The 18123-nt window shown below is 47.8% G+C and overlaps 1 protein-coding gene across 3 annotated transcripts in view; it reads right to left on the bottom strand.

Annotated features, from left to right (window-relative positions):
* Positions 1-14011, bottom strand: part of LOC140402508 (uromodulin-like) — a 56989-nt gene extending 42978 nt beyond the window's left edge. For 2 of the 3 annotated variants that reach the window (XM_072490369.1, XM_072490371.1), the window contains exons 1-2: positions 13952-13990; positions 5482-5531 (exon numbers count right to left, since the gene is read on the bottom strand). In XM_072490369.1, the coding sequence (XP_072346470.1) occupies positions 5482-5515 (34 nt within the window). In that variant the 5' untranslated portion in view covers positions 5516-5531; positions 13952-13990. Of the gene's footprint in view, positions 1-5481; positions 5532-13951 lie in introns of all 3 variants that reach the window. The other variant, XM_072490370.1, reaches the window with a different exon arrangement.
* Positions 14012-18123: the final 4112 nt, after the last annotated feature.

Genomic DNA, 18123 nt, shown 5'->3' with positions numbered 1-18123 from the left:
AGGAAAAAGGCTCTCACTGTCCACCCTATCCAATCCTCTGATCATCTTGTATGCCTCAATTAAGTCAATAGGTATCTTTTATGTTAAAAAAAGTTGAATTAAAACACAGAATTCACCACATTAACATCAAAGATATAACTTTACATCCATCTGTTAAACTGTTCTTAAACAAAAGGAAAAACTTTAACTTACTATCTATACCTGCTACTAACTCCAATTCAACAACCCAATACAGATCAAATGCCACTTATGAATTAAGTTAATGAAGCAGGTTTACTTGCTTATCTGTGTGGAGACATTGAGAGAGATGCTTTCAAGGACAGATCCAGTAAACGTCTGCTCAACCTAACAGCATTTGGCAAAACTGCAGTTCAACTTAAAATCCTACAACAGACTACAAAACTACAGGCATACCTGGCTCCTCCTATTCATTCCATCACTTCTATCCCACTCAGTTCCATGACCTGCTTAGCCAAGAAAAAATGCACTCCCTCATAAATTATCTACAATCCAGGGAATCTCCATGAATCACAATATTATTCCATTAGCCCTTCAACTGTATCCAAGTAAGTGATTGGAATTAATGAATACCTCACCTTTTACGTCGCTTTAATTACAGACTTAATAGACATGTTGCCTGTATGTATATTTGCAGAGTTTTTAATAACATTACTGAAACAGGATATAACATATAATATATAACAATTTCTACATTCATCACACAGAGGGCAAAGTTTCCCACCAACAGAATGTTAGCATCAAAAGGGAAGCTGTTAGCTTTTAAAGATAAATTGGAACTCCCAGTAATTCACTAAAAGAATCACATTGAAAACCAAAGTTTTACTGTACAAGAGTCAAGTAATGCAAATGCTACTAAGGTATTTTGCAATCATTGGCAATAGCCCACACTGCTGGTTGAATCCAGAGAGGGAACAATACCATTATAGAAAGTCAGAAAGTTAAAACAATTTCCAAATATTTCTCACACTCGAGCATTCATGCTAAGTAAGAGGTACCTGTGAATCAATATTCATGCAAATGTTATCAGACAAGCCTTCATACTCAATAAATGACTGGTGTGACCAAAGCAGATTCCACGGATTTCTCAACAACCCACTTAGACATTAGTCACACTGACAGTAAATCAGTCTCACGGAAACATATTGTATTTAAGTCTCTTCCCCGTATCCTTTCTCCAACTTGGAGCTTGAATTTCTGTTCCTCTTCTTCGGACTTCTCCCTGCCCCCCTTCCTTGATCTCTCCCTGGGTCACTTGCTGTCTGTGGCGCCCAGTAGTTTGTCACCTGATGACATTTTACACCATTGGTCTTCTCCTCAAACCGGAGAATGAACTGCTCACATCCTGTGTCCTTGCGGATATTTCAAGGTTTGGTGAGACTTGGCGTTCCCGATCTCCGTGCTAAAGATTGAGGTGAGTTGGGTTCTTTGACACGTCGCACTTTGTATTTTTAAACACTCATTCTGTCAGCCTGAAAATCGCAACAACACACTCCTTGTTCCACTGAATATCTCACCCAAGGTTCTCCAATCCTTTCCAGGATCCTGACCTCCATTCTCCTGGGATTCTCCCGATATTCCCCATGTTATACTCAGTAAAGTCCACATCCTCCCTTTCCCTGTATTCAATCCCTGCCCCATTGTTCTGACTAATGTTCCGGATTGAACACATCATTGAGAAATCCACTCGGATTCTCCTCAGTCAGAGCGGATCTCATTGAAACCAATCAGATTCTGAGGGGGTTGGATTGGGTGAGCACCAGGAGGATGTTTCCACTGGTGAGGGAGACTCGAACAAGGAGCACAATTTGAAACTGAGCCATGTTCATTTGAAGATGGGGAGGAGGAGACATTGTTTTTCTCACAGTGTGGTTAGTCTGTGAGATTATTTCCGCAGGAAGTGCTGAAATTGGCTCATTGCATTTACTCAAAGTTAGGGAGAATTTTGAATTAAAAACAGAGAATGCTGGGAAAACTCAGCGGGTCTGGCAGCATCTGTGGGGAGAGAACCAGAGTTTGGCGGCCCATTCAGAGGACAAAAGTTAAATTCCGCTTTTGGGTGAGTTTGGTGTGCGTTTCGTGGCGGCCAGGTTGGTGAGATCACGGTGAGAATCTCAACATCACTGGCTGTCTCGCCGTCTGATTCCCCCGCCCCGCGCCGCAGTGTCTCGCTGCCAACAAGGGGGCGCTGTTTTTAGACGCTCCCTCACCACTCACTCCCAGTCAACACACAAGCAGGGCAGCGCACAGACCTACTCCTCGCTCTGGCGATGCTGACCTGACAAGGGTTCTCTCACTGCGGATGAGAGGAGGGCACGCTGGTCCCCAGAGGGGGTGGGAGGACCAGCAGCAGGGTCAGCCTGAGAGGCGGTTGCAAAGGCTGTCAGTGTGGGCAGCATGAGCAGGAGGACCACCATCCAATGTCGAATGAAGATGAACAGCCTCTAACGAGCTGCAAGGGTAAGTGACCACCTCTCTCCTGGCACCAGTTCTGAAACCCCTCCTCCCCAATCCACTGGCTGACACCTCAGACCCTCCCCAAATCCCCACATCGCACCTTCAAGCATGTTCCTCAGAACCCCCTGGCCGAGCAGCACAACCCCTTTATGTCTCACAGTGTTGCCCACAAATGCCACCAGTTAAAGACCAGCCACGCCCCTCCCTCCCCCCCCCGACCAATCAGGTGAGCAGATCATAATTCCCTCTCTTTGTCCCCGCAGAAGAAGATAGCCTGAAGAGAGACAAATAAAGAGCAGCAGTTTTTTCAACGTTGTCCCTCAGGTAAACAAAGCTGTCAGCTCCCCCGGCAAACTCTCCGACTGAGGTCATTGTGTAAACTCCCCCGGCCATCCTCAAACTCAAATCCTCTCAGACCACCCGTTATATCCCAATCTCCTCTGGCCCTACAATCCATGTCCCTGCTCCTCAATCTCCATCCCTCCACCCACAATCCATGTCCCTGATCCTCAAACTCCATCCCTCCGCTCCCAATCCATGTCCCTCATCCTCAAACTCCATCCCTCCGCCCACAATCCATGTCCCTGATCCTCAAATTCCATCCCACCGCCCACAATCCATGTCCCTGATCCTCAACCTCCATCCCTCCGCCCACAATCCATGTCCCTCATCCTCAAACTCCATCCCTCCACCCACAATCCATGTCCCTCATCCTCAAACTCCATCCCTCCACCCACAATCCATGTCCCTGATCTTCAAAGTCCATCCCACCGCCTCAATCCATGTCCCTGATCCTCAAACTCCATCCACCCGCCCACAATCCATGTCCCTCATCCTCAAACTCCATCCCTCCGCCCACAATCCATGTCCCTCATCCTCAAACTCCATCCCTCCACCCACAATCCATGTCCCTCTTCCACAAACTCCATCCCTCCGCCCCAATCCATGTCCCTCATCCTCAAACTCCATCCCTCCGCCCACAATCCATGTCCCTCTTCCTCAAACTCCATCCCTCCGCCCATAGTCCATGTCCCTCATCCTCAAACTCCATCCGTCCGCCCACAATCGATGTCCCTGTTCCTCAAACTCCATCCCTCCGTCCCCAATCCATGACCCTGATCCTCAAACTCCATCCCTCCGCCCACAATCCATGTCCCTGATCCTCAAACTCCATCCCTCCACCCACAATCCATGTCCCTCATCCTCAAACTCCATCCCTCCACCCACAATCCATGTCCCTGATCTTCAAAGTCCATCCCACCGCCTCAATCCATGTCCCTGATCCTCAAACTCCATCCACCCACCCACAATCCATGTCCCTCATCCTCAAACTCCATCCCTCCACCCACAATCCATGTCCCTCATCCTTAAACTCCATCCCTCAGCCCACAATCCATGTCCCTCTTCCACAAACTCCATCCCTCCGCCCCAATCCATGTCCCTCATCCTCAAACTCCATCCCTCCGCCCACAATCCATGTCCCTCTTCCTCAAACTCCATCCCTCCGCCCATAGTCCATGTCCCTCATCCTCAAACTCCATCCGTCCGCCCACAATCGATGTCCCTGTTCCTCAAACTCCATCCCTCCGTCCCCAATCCATGACCCTGATCCTCAAACTCCATCCCTCCGCCCACAATCCATGTCCCTGATCCTCAAACTCCATCCCTCCACCCACAATCCATGTCCCTCATCCTCAAACTCCATCCCTCCACCTACAATCCATGTCCCTCATCCTCAAACACCATCCCTCCGTCCCCAATCCATGTCCCTCATCCTCAAACTCCATCCCTGCGCCCACAATCCATGTCCCTCATCCTCAAACTCCATCCCTCCACCCACAATCCATGTCCCTGATCCTCAAACTCCATCCTTCCGCCCACAATCCATGTCCCTCATCCTCAAACTCCATCCCTCCACCCACAATCCATGTCCCTCATCCTCAAACTCCATCCCTCTGCCCACAATCCATGTCCCTGATCCTCAAACTCCATCCCTCTGCCCACAATCCATGTCCCTCATCCTCAAACTCCATCCTTCCGCCCACAATCCATGTCCCTCATTCTCAAACTCCATCCCTCCACCCACAATCCATGTCCCTCATCCTCAAACTCCATCCCTCCGCCCCCAATCCATGTCCCTGATCCTCAAACTCTGTCCCTCCGCCCACAATCCATGTCCCTCATCCTCAAACTCCATCCCTCCGCCCACAATCCATGTCACTGATCCTCAAACTCCATCCCTCCGCCCACAATCCGTGTCCCTCATCCTCAAACTCCATCCCTCCGCCCACAATCCGTGTCCCTCATCCTCAAACTCCATCCCTCCACCCACAATTAATGTCCCTCATCCTCAAACTCCATCCCTCCGCCCCCATCACAACACCCATTCCCTCCACCCAATCAGTGGAGGCCACAACCTCATCCCAACATTCCAAGCTGGGGAATGTCTTCCTGAAAGCTCTCAGTAACTTCATCTTCCTCTCGTTCCCGAACTCCTTCCTAAATACACACCCTTCAATAAAACCTCTCCAAAAAACTCTTTCTCGGATAAAACTGCAGTTCTTTGATCAGATCTTTGATCCGAATATCAGGAGTTGTTGTGGTGAGAGATTCACATTGCACAGAAAGGGCCCTTCAGCCCATCAGGTCTGGGCCGGTCAAAAACAACCAGCTGACTATTCTAATCCCATTTCCCGGCACTTGGCCCCTAGCCGTGTCTGCCCGGGGATCACAAGCGCACATCGAAACACTTCTTAAATGTTATGAGGGTCTCTGCCTCCACCTCCCTTTCAGGCAGCGGGGTCCAAACTCCCACCGCACTCTGGGTGAAAAGGTTTCACTCTCATCCCCTCTGATCCTCCTGCCCCTCACCTGAATTCTCTGCCCCCTGGCTATTGATCCCTCCACCAAGGGGAAAAAGTCTCTTCCTCTCTACTCCATCTATTTTCCGGGGATGATGCTGAATGATCACAATTGTATTCGGTGTCCTGAATGAAGGTTACTTACTCAGGTAGCCCAGAATCAACAACAACGTCTTCATCTCTCTCAGTGATATTCTGTAATTGAAAATGGACAATCCACATTAGAGAAAATTCCGGAGATGGGAAAATGATAGAGAATGTGAGTGAGATAGTGGACATTGAGTTTGTTTACCGATAGAGAGTGAAGTCTCTCTCTGGGAGTGGGATAGTAGACATTCAGTTTATCTATCTATAGTGAGTGAAGTCTCTCTCTGGGAGTGGGATAGTAGACATTCAGTTTATCTATCTATAGTGAGTGAAGTCTCTCTCTGGGAGTGGGATAGTAGACATTGAGTTTATCTATCTATAGAGAGTGAAGTCTCTCTCTGGGAGTGGGATAGTAGACATTGAGTTTATCTATCTCTGGTGAGTGAAGTCTCTCTCTGGGAGTGGGATAGTAGACATTGAGTTTATCTATAGTGAGTGAAGTCTCTCTCTGGGAGTGGGATAGGAAACATTGAGTTTATCTGTCTATAGTGAGTGAAGTCTCTCTCACTGGGAGTGGGATAGTAGACATTGAGTTTATCTATCTATAGTGAGTGAAGTCTCTCTGGGAGTGGGATAGTAGACATTGAGTTTATCTATCTATAGTGAGTGAGGTCTCTCTCTGGGAGTGGGATAGTAGACATTGAGTTTATCTATCTAGAGTGAATGAAGTCTCTTGCTCTGGGAGTGGGATAGTAGACATTGAGTTTATCTATCTATAGTGAGTGAGGTCTCTCTCTGGGAGTGGGATAGTAGACATTAAGTTTATTATCTATAGTGAGTGATGTCTCTCTCTGGGAATGGGATAGTAGACATTGAGTTTATCTATCTATAGTCAGTGAAGTCTCTCTCTGGGAGTGGGATAGTCAACATTGAGTTTATCTATCTATACTGAGTGAAGTCTCTCTCTGGGAGTGGGATAGTAGACGTTGAGTTTATCTATCTACAGTGAGTGAAGTCTCTCTCAGGGAGTGGGATAGTAGACATTGAGTTTATCTCTCTATAGTGAGTGAAGTTTCTCTCTGGGAGTGGGATAAGACAAAAGAATATAAGAACTAGGAGCAGGAGTAGGCCATCTGGCCCCTCGAGCCTGCTCCACCATTCAATGAGATCATGGCTGATCTGTTGTGGACTCAGCTCCACTTTCCGGCCCGAACACCATAACCCTTAATCCCTTTATTCTTCAAAAAACTATCTATCTTTATCTTAAAAACATTTAATGAAGGAGCCTCTACTGCTTCACTGGGCAAGGAATTCCATAGATTCACAACCCTTTGGGTGAAGAAGTTCCTCCTAAACTCAGTCCTAAGTCTACTTCCCCTTATTTTGAGGCTATGCCCCCTAGTTCTGCTTTCACCCGCCAGTGGGAACAACCTGCCCGCATCTATCCTATCTATTCCCTTCATAATCTTATATGTTTCTATAAGATCCCCCCTCATCCTTCTAAATTCCAACGAATACAGTCCCAGTCTACTCAACTTCTCCTCGTAATCCAACCCCTTTAGCTCTGGGATTAACCTAGTGAATTTCCTCTGCACACCCTCCAGTGCCAGTACGTCCTTTCTCACGTAAGGAGACCAAAACTGAACACAATACCCCAGGTGTGGCCTCACTAACACCTTATACAATTTCAGCAGAACCTCCCTAGTCTTAAACTCCATCCCTCTAGCAATGAAGGACAAAATTCCATTTGCCTTCTTAATCACCTGTTGCACCTGAAAAGCAACTTTTTGCGACTCATGCACTAGCACACCCAGGTCTCTCTGCACAGCAGCATGTTTTAATATTTTATCATTTAAATAATAATCCCTTTTGCTGTTATTCCTAACAAAATGGATAACCTCACATTTGTCAACATTGTATTTCATCTGCCAGACCCTAGCCCATTCACTTAGCCTATCCAAATCCCTCTGCAGACTTCCAGTATCCTCTGCACGTTTTGCTTTCCCACTCATCTTAGTGTCGTCTGCAAACTTGGACACATTGCCCTTGGTCCCCAACTCCAAATCATCGATGTAAATTGTGAACAGTTGTGGGCCCAACACTGATCCCCGAGGGACACCACTAGCTACTGATTGCCAACCAGAGAAACACCCATTAATCCCCACTCTTTGCTTTCTATTAATTAACCATTCCTCTATCCATGCTCCTACTTTCCCCTTAATGCCATGCATCTTTATCTTATGCAACAACCTTTTGTGTGGCACCTTGTCAAAGGCTTTCTGGAAATCCAGATATACCACATCCATTGGCTCCCCGTTATCTACCGCACTGTTAATGTCCTCAAAAAATTCCACTAAATTAGTTAGGCACGACCTGCCCTTTATGAACCCATGCTGCGTCTGTCCAATGGGACAATTTCCATCCAGATGCCTCGCTATTTCTTCCTTGATGATAGATTCCAGCATCTTCCCTACTACTGAAGTTAAGCTCACTGGCCTATTATTACCCGCTTTCTGTCTTCCTCCTTTTTTAAACAGTGGTGTCACGTTTGCTATTTTCCAATCTGCCGGGACCACCCCAGAGTCTAGTGAATTTTGGTAAATTATCACTCGTGCATTTGCAATTTCCCTAGCCATCTCTTTTAGCACTCTGGGATACACTCCATCAGGTCCAGGAGACTTGTCGACCTTTAGCCCCATTAGTTTGCCCATCACTACCTCCTTGGTGATAACAATCCTCTCAAGGTCCTCACCTGTCATAGCCTCATTTCCATCAGTCACTGGCATGTTATTTGTGTCTTCCACTGTGAAGACCGACCCAAAAAGCCTGTTCAGTTCCTCAGCCATTTCCTCATCTCCCATTATTAAATCTCCCCTCTCATCCTCTAAAGGACCAATATTTACCTTAGCCGCTCTTTTTTGTTTTATGTATTTGTAGAAACATTTACTATCTGTTTTTATATTCTGAGCAAGTTTACTCTCATAATCTATCTTACTCTTCTTTATAGCTTTTTTAGTAGCTTTCTGTTGCCCCTATAGATTTCCCAGTCCTCTAGCGTCCCACTAATCTTTGCTACTGTGTATGTTTTTTTCCTTCAATTTGATACTCTCCCTTATTTCCTTAGATATCCACGGTCGATTTTCCCTCTTTTTACCGTCCTTCCTTTTTGTTGGTATAAACCTTTGCTGAGCACTGTGAAAAATCACTTGGAATGTTCTCCACTGTTCCTCAACTGTTTCACCATAAAGTCTTTGCTCCCAGTCTACCTTAGCTAGTTCTTCTCTCATCCCATTGTAATCTCCTTTGTTTCAGCACAAAACACTAGTGCTTGATTTTACCTTCTCATCCTCCATCTGTATTTTAAATTCCACCATATTGTGATCGCTCCTTCCGAGAGGATCCCTAACTATGAGATCCTGAATCAATCCTGTCTCATTACACAGGACCAGATCTAGGACCGCTTGTTTCCTCGTATGTTCCATTACATACTGTTCTAGGAAACTATCGCGGATACATTCTATAAACTCCTCCTCAAGGCTGCCTTGACCGACCTGGTTAAACCAATCAACATGTAGATTAAAATCCCCCATGATAACTGCTGTACCATTTCTACATGCATCAGTTATTTCTTTGTTTATTGCCTGCCCCACCATAATGTTACTATTTGGTGGCCTATAGTTTACTTCTATCAGTGACTTTTTCGCCTTACTATTCCTGATTTCCACCCAAATGGATTCAACCTTATCCTCCATAGCACCGATGTCATCCCTTACTGTTGCCCGGATGTCATCCTTAAATAACAGAGCTACCTCACCATCCACTCTGTCCTTCCAAAAGGTTTGATACCCTCGGATATTTAACACCCAGTCGTGACCATCATTCAACCATATTTCAGTAATGGCCACTAAATCATAGTCAGTAGACATTGAGTTTATCTATCTATAGTGAGTGAAGTCTCTCTCTGGGAGTGGGATAGTAGACATTGAGTTTATCTCTCTATAGTGAGTGAAGTCTCTCTCTCTGGGAGTGGGATACTAAACATTGAGTTTATCTATCTATAGTCAGTGAAGTCTCTCTCTGGGAGTGGGATAGTAGACATTGAGTTTATCTATCTATAGTGAGTGAAGTCTCTCTCTGGGAGTGGGATACTAAACATTGAGTTTATCTATGTATAGTGAGTGAAGTCTCTCTCTGGGAGTGGGATACTAAACATTGAGTTTATCTATCTATAGTGAGTGAAGTCTCTCTCTGGGAGTGGGATACTAAACATTGAGTTTATCTATGTATAGTGAGTGAAGTCTCTCTCTGGGAGTGGGATAGTAAACATTGAGTTTATCTATCTATAGTGAGTGAAGTCTCTCTCTGGGAGTGGGATACTAAACATTGAGTTTATCTATCTATAGTGAGTGAAGTCTCTCTCACTGGGAGTGGGAAAGTAGACATTGGGGGCTGTTCTCCAAAATGGAGACAAAGTGTTCACGCCTTGTGAAACCCGACGGCGTGAAACGGGCACGGGAATAGCGAGACAGCTGGATGGAAATTGTCCCATTGGGCAGACGCAGCATGGGTTCATAAAGGGCAGGTCGTACCTCGCGAATTTAGTGGAATTTTTTGAGGACATGACCAGTGCGGTCGATGAATTCTTTGAGGAGGTAACTAAGTACATAGATGAAGGTAGAGCAGTTGATGTTGTATACATGGATTTTAGTAAGGTGTTTGATAAGGTTCCCCATGGTCGGCTCATGAAGAAAGTAAGGAGGTGTGGGATAGAGGGAAATTTGGCCAATTGGATAAGTAACTGGCTATCACATAGAAGACAGAGGGTGATGGTGGATGGAAAATTTTCAGACTGGAGACCAGTTACCAGCGGTGTACCACGGGGATCAGTGCTGGGTCCTCACCATTTGTGATTTTTATCAATGACTTGGAGGAGGGAGCTGAAGGGTGGGTCAGTAAATTTGCTGATGACACCAAAATTTGTGGAGTAGTGGATGAGGTGGAGGGCTGTTGTAGGCTGCAAAGAGATATTGATAGGATGCAGATCTGGGCCGAAAATGGCAGATCGCATTTAACCCTGATAAGTGCGAGGTGATTCATTCAAAGTAGAAAACATTTGAATGCGGATTACAGGGTCAATGGCAGGGTTCTGAGCAATGTGGAGGAACAGAGAGATCTTGGGGTTCATGTCCACAGATCTCTGAAGGTTGCCACTCAAGTGGATAGAGCCGTGAAGTAGGAACTTTAGGAACTTTCAAGCGGTTATTGGGTAGGCACATGGAGCACACCAGAATGACAGGGAGTGGGATAGCTTGATCTTGGATTCGGACAATGCTCGGCACAACATCGAGGGCCGAAGGGCCTGTTCTGTGCTGTACTGTTCTATGTTCTATAACGGCGACCCAATGGATGTGGTATATCTGGATTTCCAGAAAACCTTTGACAAGGTGCCACATAAAAGATTGCTGCATAAGATAAAGATGCATGGCATTAAGGGGAAAGTAGTAGCATGGATAGAGGATTGGTTAATGAATAGAAAGCAAAGAGGGGAGATTAATGGGTGTTTCTCTGGTTGGCAATCAGTAGCTAGTGGTGTCCCTCAGGGATCAGTGTTGGGCCCACAATTGTTCACAATTTCCATAAATGATTTGGAGTTGGGGACCAAGGGCAATGTGTCCAAGTTTGCAGATGACACTAAGATAAGTGGCAAAGCAAAAAGTGCAGAGGATACCGGAAGTCTGCAGAGGGATTTGGATAGGCTAAGTGAATGGGCTAGGGTCTGGCAGATGGAATACAATGTTGACCAATGTGAGGTTATCCATTTTTGTAGCAATAACAGCAAAAGGGATTATTATTTAAATGATAAAATATTAGAACATGCTGCTGTGCAGAGAGACCTGGGTGTACTAGTGCATGAGTCGCAAAAAGTTGTTTTACAGGTGCAACAGGTGATTAAGAAGGCAAATGGAATTTTGTCCTTCATTGTTAGAGGGATGGAGTTTCAGACTAGGGAGGTTATGCTGCAATTGTATAAGGTGTTAATGAGGCCACACCTGGAGTATTGTGTTCAGTTTTGGTCTCCTTACTTGAGAAAGGACGTACTGGCACTGGAGGGTGTGCAGAGGAGATTCACTAGGTTAATCCCAGAGCTGAAGGGGTTGGATTACGAGGAGAGGCTGAGTAGACTGGGACTGTACTCATTGGAATTTAGAAGGATGAGGGGGGATCGTATAGAAACATATAAAATTATGAAGGGAATAGATAGGATAGATGTGGGCAGGTTGTTTCCACTGGCGGGTGAAAGCAAAACTAGGGGGCATAGCCTCCAAATACGGGGAAGTACATAGAACATAGAACATAGAACATAGAAAATACAGCACAGAACAGGCCCTTCGGCCCACGATGTTGTGCCGAACATTTGTCCTAGATTAATCATAGATTATCATTGAATTTACAGTGCAGAATGAGGCCATTCGGCCCTTTGAGTCTGCACCAGCTCTTGGAAAGAGCACCCTACCCAAACTCAACGCCTCCACCCAACACCAAGGGCAATTTGGACATTAAGGGCAATTTATCATTAGCCAATTCACCTAACCCGCACATCTTTGGACTGTGGGAGGAAACCGGAGCACCCGGAGGAAACCCACGTATACACGGGGAGGACGTGCAGACTCCGCACAGACAATGACCCAAGCCGGAATCGAACCTGGGACCATGGATCTGTGAAGCAATTGTGCTATCCACAATGCTACCGTGCTGCCCTTAAGAACAAATAAATCTACACTATATCATTTTCCCGTAATCCATGTACCTATCCAACAGCTGCTTGAAGGTCCCTAATGTTTCCGACTCAACTACTTCCACAGGCAGTGCATTCCATGCCCCCACTACTCTCTGGGTAAAGAACCTACCTCTGATATCCCTCCTATATCTTCCACCTTTCACCTTAAATTTATGTCCCCTTGTAATGGTGTGTTCCACCTGGGGAAAAAGTCTCTGACTGTCTACTCTATCTATTCCCCTGATCATCTTATAAACCCCTATCAAGTCGCCCCTCATCCTTCTCCGCTCTAATGAGAAAAGGCCTAGCACCCTCAACCTTTCCTCGTAAGACCTACTCTCCATTCCAGGCAACATCCTGGTAAATCTTCTTTGCACCTTTTCCAGAGCTTCCACATCCTTCCTAAAATGAGGCGACCGGAACTGTACACAGTACTCCAAATGTGGCCTTACCAAGGTTTTGTACAGCTGCATCATCACCTCACGGCTCTTAAATTCAATCCCTCTGTTAATGAACGCGAGCACACCATAGGCCTTCTTCACAGCTCTATCCACTTGAGTGGCAACTTTCAAAGATGTATGAACATAGACCCCAAGGTCTCTCTGCTCCTCCACAATGCCAAGAACTCTACCGTTAACCCTGTATTCCGCATTCATATTTGTCCTTCCAAAATGGACAACCTCACACTTTTCAGGGTTAAACTCCATCTGCCACTTCTCAGCCCAGCTCTGCATCCTATCTATGTCTCTTTGCAGCCGACAACAGCCCTCCTTACTATCCACAACTCCACCAATCTTCGTATCGTCTGCAAATTTACTGACCCACCCTTCAACTCCCTCATCCAAGTCATTAATGAAAATCACAAACAGCAGAGGACCCAGAACTGATCCCTGCGGTACACCACTGGTAACTGGGATCCAGGCTGAATATTTGCCATCCACCACCACTCTCTGACTTCTATCGGTTAGCCAGTTCGTTATCCAACTGGCCAAATTTCCCACTATCCCATGCCTCCTTACTTTGTGCAGAAGCCTACCATGGGGAACTTTATCAAATGCCTTACTAAAATCCATGTACACTACATCCACTGCTTTACCTTCATCCACATGCTTGTTCCTCAGTGTTGAACAGTCCGTGACAGCCTCTGTCTGTTTATAAGGCAAATGGATTGGACCCGGATAAAGTTCACCCAACAGTGAGGCAGATGGTGCAGACGTGATGGTGCCCCCTGTATGGTATGTTCTGCATTGTGTAGATTTAGGACTGAGTTTAGGAGGAACTTCTTCACCCAAAGGCTTATGAATCTATGGAATTCCTTGCCCAGTGAAGCAGTAGGGGCTCCTTCATTAAATGTTTTAAGATAACAATAAATAGTTTTTTGAAGAAAAAAGGGATTAAGGGTTATGGTGTTCGGGCAGGAAAGTGGAGCTGAGTCCACAAAAGATCAGCCATGATCTCATTGAATGGCGGAGCAGGCTCGAGGGGCCAGATGGCCTACTCCTGCTCCTAGTTCTTATTATCCTTTGACCCCAACATGTTCATGTTTCTTGGTTCAATCCACAAGCCCGCTCCTTCCCTCCCCCACACCAATGATTAAACTATGTTTGGTTTGTGACTTGCTGAGTAAATCCTCCAGATCCATCTCCAGTCTCCTCACAGGCACAGCTCTTAATGAGCTCTGGACTGGAGTTACAAAAACCTGTGCAAATGTTTAAAAACAGTGACAACCTTCTCAGCATCTAATTCATACCTGATTGCTTACCGGAGCCTCAGGAGGTGTTGCCGTGTGAGCAGGAGCAGGTTCACTCAGGTTGCTTGTTCCTCAGTGTTGAACAGTCCGTGACAGCCTCTGTCTGTTTATAAGGCAAATGGATTGGACCCGGACAAAGTTCACCCAACAGTGAGGCAGATGGTGCAGACGTGATGGTGCCCCCTGTATGGTGTGTTCTGCATTGTGTAATTCGATCTAATCTCAGTCACTCCCAATCCCGGATTCTGACAGCGTGGAGATTCCCAGTTTCACAACAATATTCACACCCGGTTTAATCAGCCCGACCGAGCAGATGGCAACCACAAATCGAAAGCTGATGGAGACCAGTTTCCCATTGCCAGCTGTTGTTGTTTATGAGTTGATGTGGATTGGGGGATAACTCAGTCCTGATAAAGGTCTTGTCGGTCCGCACGGTGATCTGTGTAACTGTGACGAGCTGACAAACACGGGGCAGGACGTTCCTCACCACCCCGCAGCCTGTTTTGTGGCGGCAAAGGCCATTGGCCAGAGGCAGGATCTCCCAGTCCAATCGCAGCCAATGGGGTTTCCCCTTGTTCACGCCCCCCCCCCCACCCCCCCACGGTGGGGAGGCCACTGTCAGTGGGACCAGAAATCCCACCGATGGGAACAGCGGGAAAATTCACCCCCCCCCCCACCCCCAGCTCTAACCTTCAAGCTTTAATTGGTAAGACACAATTAAAGTAAACATTACAGGAATCAGAGAAAGAAACACTTTCTTTTCAAAAGTGATGTGAGATTAATGAACTTGCCAACATCTGGCCGTGTCTCCAACATTCGGCAGTATTTGGGGGTCAATCTGTTCAATGATCTTGGGGTGTCTGTTGCTGCCAATCACACTGCCAAGATTGGAAATTATTGGCGGGATTTTCCGTTAGCCAACACCGGGGTCGGGAAACATGATTGGCCGGAGAATCGTTGTGGGCGCTGGGTTCATGCCAAATCGCAATTCTCTGCCACCTCGACAGTGGCGTGAATGTGGTCCACTCCACACGGGAAACAGGCGCTGTGACTGCTGAGGGAGAGCGAGGAGGTCGGACACGGAGAGGTGCGACTGCGGCCTGGCGGTGCCCACACTGGCCGGGCTGGCTGGGGTAGGGGGGGCCATGCCAGGGCCGGGGAGGTGACAGGCCGTGGGGCCGGGCTGACCCCCATGGCACAGGGGCGGTGCCCAATCACGGACCGCCATTGCCACGGCTGTAACGCAGCCACCTTGCTGCGCACCCCACTGACCACCCACCTTGGGCCCTGACTTTTCAGAGTGACACCGACCATGTTTGTGCCCCTACCCAGCACCCCATCCCCCACCCCAGCACCCCAACCCCCACCCACCACCATATCAAACACCGAACTGGCTGGCACACTTGCAGAGCAACACAGCCCACCCAAGGGCAACAACCACAGCGGCCCCACAATGGGCGTTGGATATGCGCTGTGGAGTGCACCGTTGGCAAAGGTAGATCCAGGTGACTGTAGGCCTGGCAGCAGGGACTGGCTCCAACGGGGCCCCGGGGGGGGGGCACATTGCAGAGGCAGAGTCCACAGTGCCAACCGGGGCATTGTCTCGCCTGTTGGACCTGGTTGAGCAAGGGGGTTCACACCGTGCTGACATGTCGGCCTTTCACCCCCTGCAGACAATGGATATGGAATTAACCAGCAATGGTGGCCTTCCTCCGAGCAGTGGCGGGTGCCCCGTGGTACGAGCTGGAGCTGCTCGTGGAGGAGGAGCCTGCAGCAGCGGATCCTGCCCCAGAGGAAGAGCAGGCAGCCAGTGAGGATGGAGAGTCGGCCGCCCAACAGGCCGAGGACGAGGTGGAGGAGGAGAAGGTGCAAAGGAGGAGCCGCATGGGGGCTTGTGTGTACCGGCAGCGCCTGTCATTCAAGGCCCTGCCGGACTGGGCGTGCCACTGGAGACTCCGGCGGAGCAGCGGGACCGGACCGTACGGCATATCTGCCAGATGAAGGGAAACCTGGCACCTTGGGGATATGGGGGAGGATACCTGCTTCTGGTGGACGTCAAGGTGACGGTTTCACTGACCATCTACGCTACGGGGTCCTTCCGGGGGCCGAGTGGGGACCTGTCCGTATCTCAGAGCTCCTTCATCAGCTCCTTCCTTTTAGGCAGTAATGGAGACAGGCACGGAGATAGACCCTTGGCTCCATACTGATCCATTCCATCTCAGCCAACCCCATTTGCCTGCATTTGGCCCATATCCCTCTGTATATGGAGTCCGTATCCTTCCATTCCCACCCGATTCATATAGTGTCTAGTTGTCCCTTAAATGCCGCTCTCGTACTGGCTCCCACCCCCTCCCCAGGCCGCGCGTTCCCTCTATCACCCTCTGTGTAAAAAACTTGCCTCGCACATCTGTTCCAAACTTTTCCCCACACACTTTAAACCTCTGTCCCCGAGTACGTTCCTATCCATGTATCTGTCCAGCTGCCTTATTAATGTTGTCAGTGTCCCTGCCTCAACCACCTCCTCCGGCAGCTCATTCTGCATATGTACCATCCCCTGTGTAAAAACGTTGTGCTCAGGCTCCCATTAATTCTTTCCCCTCTTAACTTAAACCTCTGCCCTCTAGTTCTCGATTTCCCAACCCTGGGAAAAAAGCTGAGTGCATCCACCCTCTCCATGCCTCTCATGATCTTACCCACCTCTATAAGATCAGCCCTCATTCTCCTACAGCCTGTCCAATCTCTCCCTGTAACTCAGTCCTTTGAGTCCTGGCAAAATTCTTGTGAATCTCTTCTGCCCTTTCTCCAGTTTAATAACATCTTTCCGACAGCAAAGCGACCAAAACTGAACACGATACTCCGGTGCGACCTCACCCACATCCTGTACAACAGCAACATAACTTTCCAACTTCGAGACTCAATGCCCTGACTGATGAAGGCCAGCAGGCCAAAAGCCTTCTTCACTGCCCCATCGACCTGTGACTCCACCTTCAGAGAACTATGCATGAAGAACAAAGAACAATGCAGCACAGGAACAGGCCCTTCAGTCCTCCATGCCTACGCTGACCATGGTACCTGCCTAAACTAAAACCGTACGCACTGATGGAGTCCGTATCCTTCCATCCCCACCCTATTCATGTATTGTCTATGTGGTGTTGGGTGTTCTAACACACAGAAGAGCCAACACAGTTGCATATGGTACAACGCTTGTTTATTTAAACTCACTATTTACAACTTGGTCTTTGCACTCTGCACGTGGGGGGCTCCCTGCTTGTGGTGTTTCAACAGCTCTTTCATGCTTCCTTCTCCCCAGACCTACTGACCTCCAGGTGTCGTGCTCGTGCTTTTTATGTGGTTGGTGTTCTTGTCTGTGATTGGTTGTGGTGTTGTGTACTCTGATTTGCCTGTTAGTGTGTCCATCATGATGTGTGTGTTTGAATATCATGACATCCCCCCTTTTTACAAAGATATGTGCCTACGTGGTAATAAATATGATCGTGACGTGAGTGCATCTAAGAGTGTGTGTGTGTCGTGTGCAGCATGTGTCTATGACGGAACTATGTACATGGGGCGATGTCGAGTGCGTCACATGAATCCAGTTGTACCATAACATAACAGAAATGCGAACGAGAGAAGAAGAAAAAAAATTTTGAACAGTTGTCCAGTCAGACGACAGCTGGAACGATAAACAACAACAGGTTATCATGTAAAATTGTCCAACTTATTAAACATATGAACTGTATTATAAGTCCATTCTAATGGGTTTGCGACGAATTCGGGTTGACCGCCTTAAGGGTGGATCAAGAACCACCGGCTGCTGTGCAGGCATGGCCATGGGTGGCGATGGAAAGGGCGTGATGTGCGGCAGCTCCACAAAGTCATCCTCGGAAGCCTGTTGAGGATCTGGCGTGTTGTGTGGCTGTGAACGTGGAAGTCGGCGAAGGGCGCGCCGATTGCGGCGACGCACGGAACCATCCGGCATGCGAACCAGGAACGAGCGGGGAGCCACTTGTCGGAGGACTTCGGCCGGTGCTGACCAGCCACCATACGGTTGATGGACGCGTACTTTGTCTCCGGAGGACAGGGGGGGCAGGTCCGTCGCTCGTGTGTCGTACCGACCTTTCTGGCGATCACGCTGCAGTTGCATGTCCCGAAGAACCGCCTCATGGTCTGTT

The sequence above is a fragment of the Scyliorhinus torazame genome, chromosome 25 (genome assembly GCF_047496885.1).
Source record: "Scyliorhinus torazame isolate Kashiwa2021f chromosome 25, sScyTor2.1, whole genome shotgun sequence".
Lineage (NCBI taxonomy): Eukaryota > Metazoa > Chordata > Chondrichthyes > Carcharhiniformes > Scyliorhinidae > Scyliorhinus > Scyliorhinus torazame.
The sequence above is the reverse complement of the archived record's forward strand: the minus strand, read 5'-3'. Positions and strand labels throughout refer to the sequence as shown.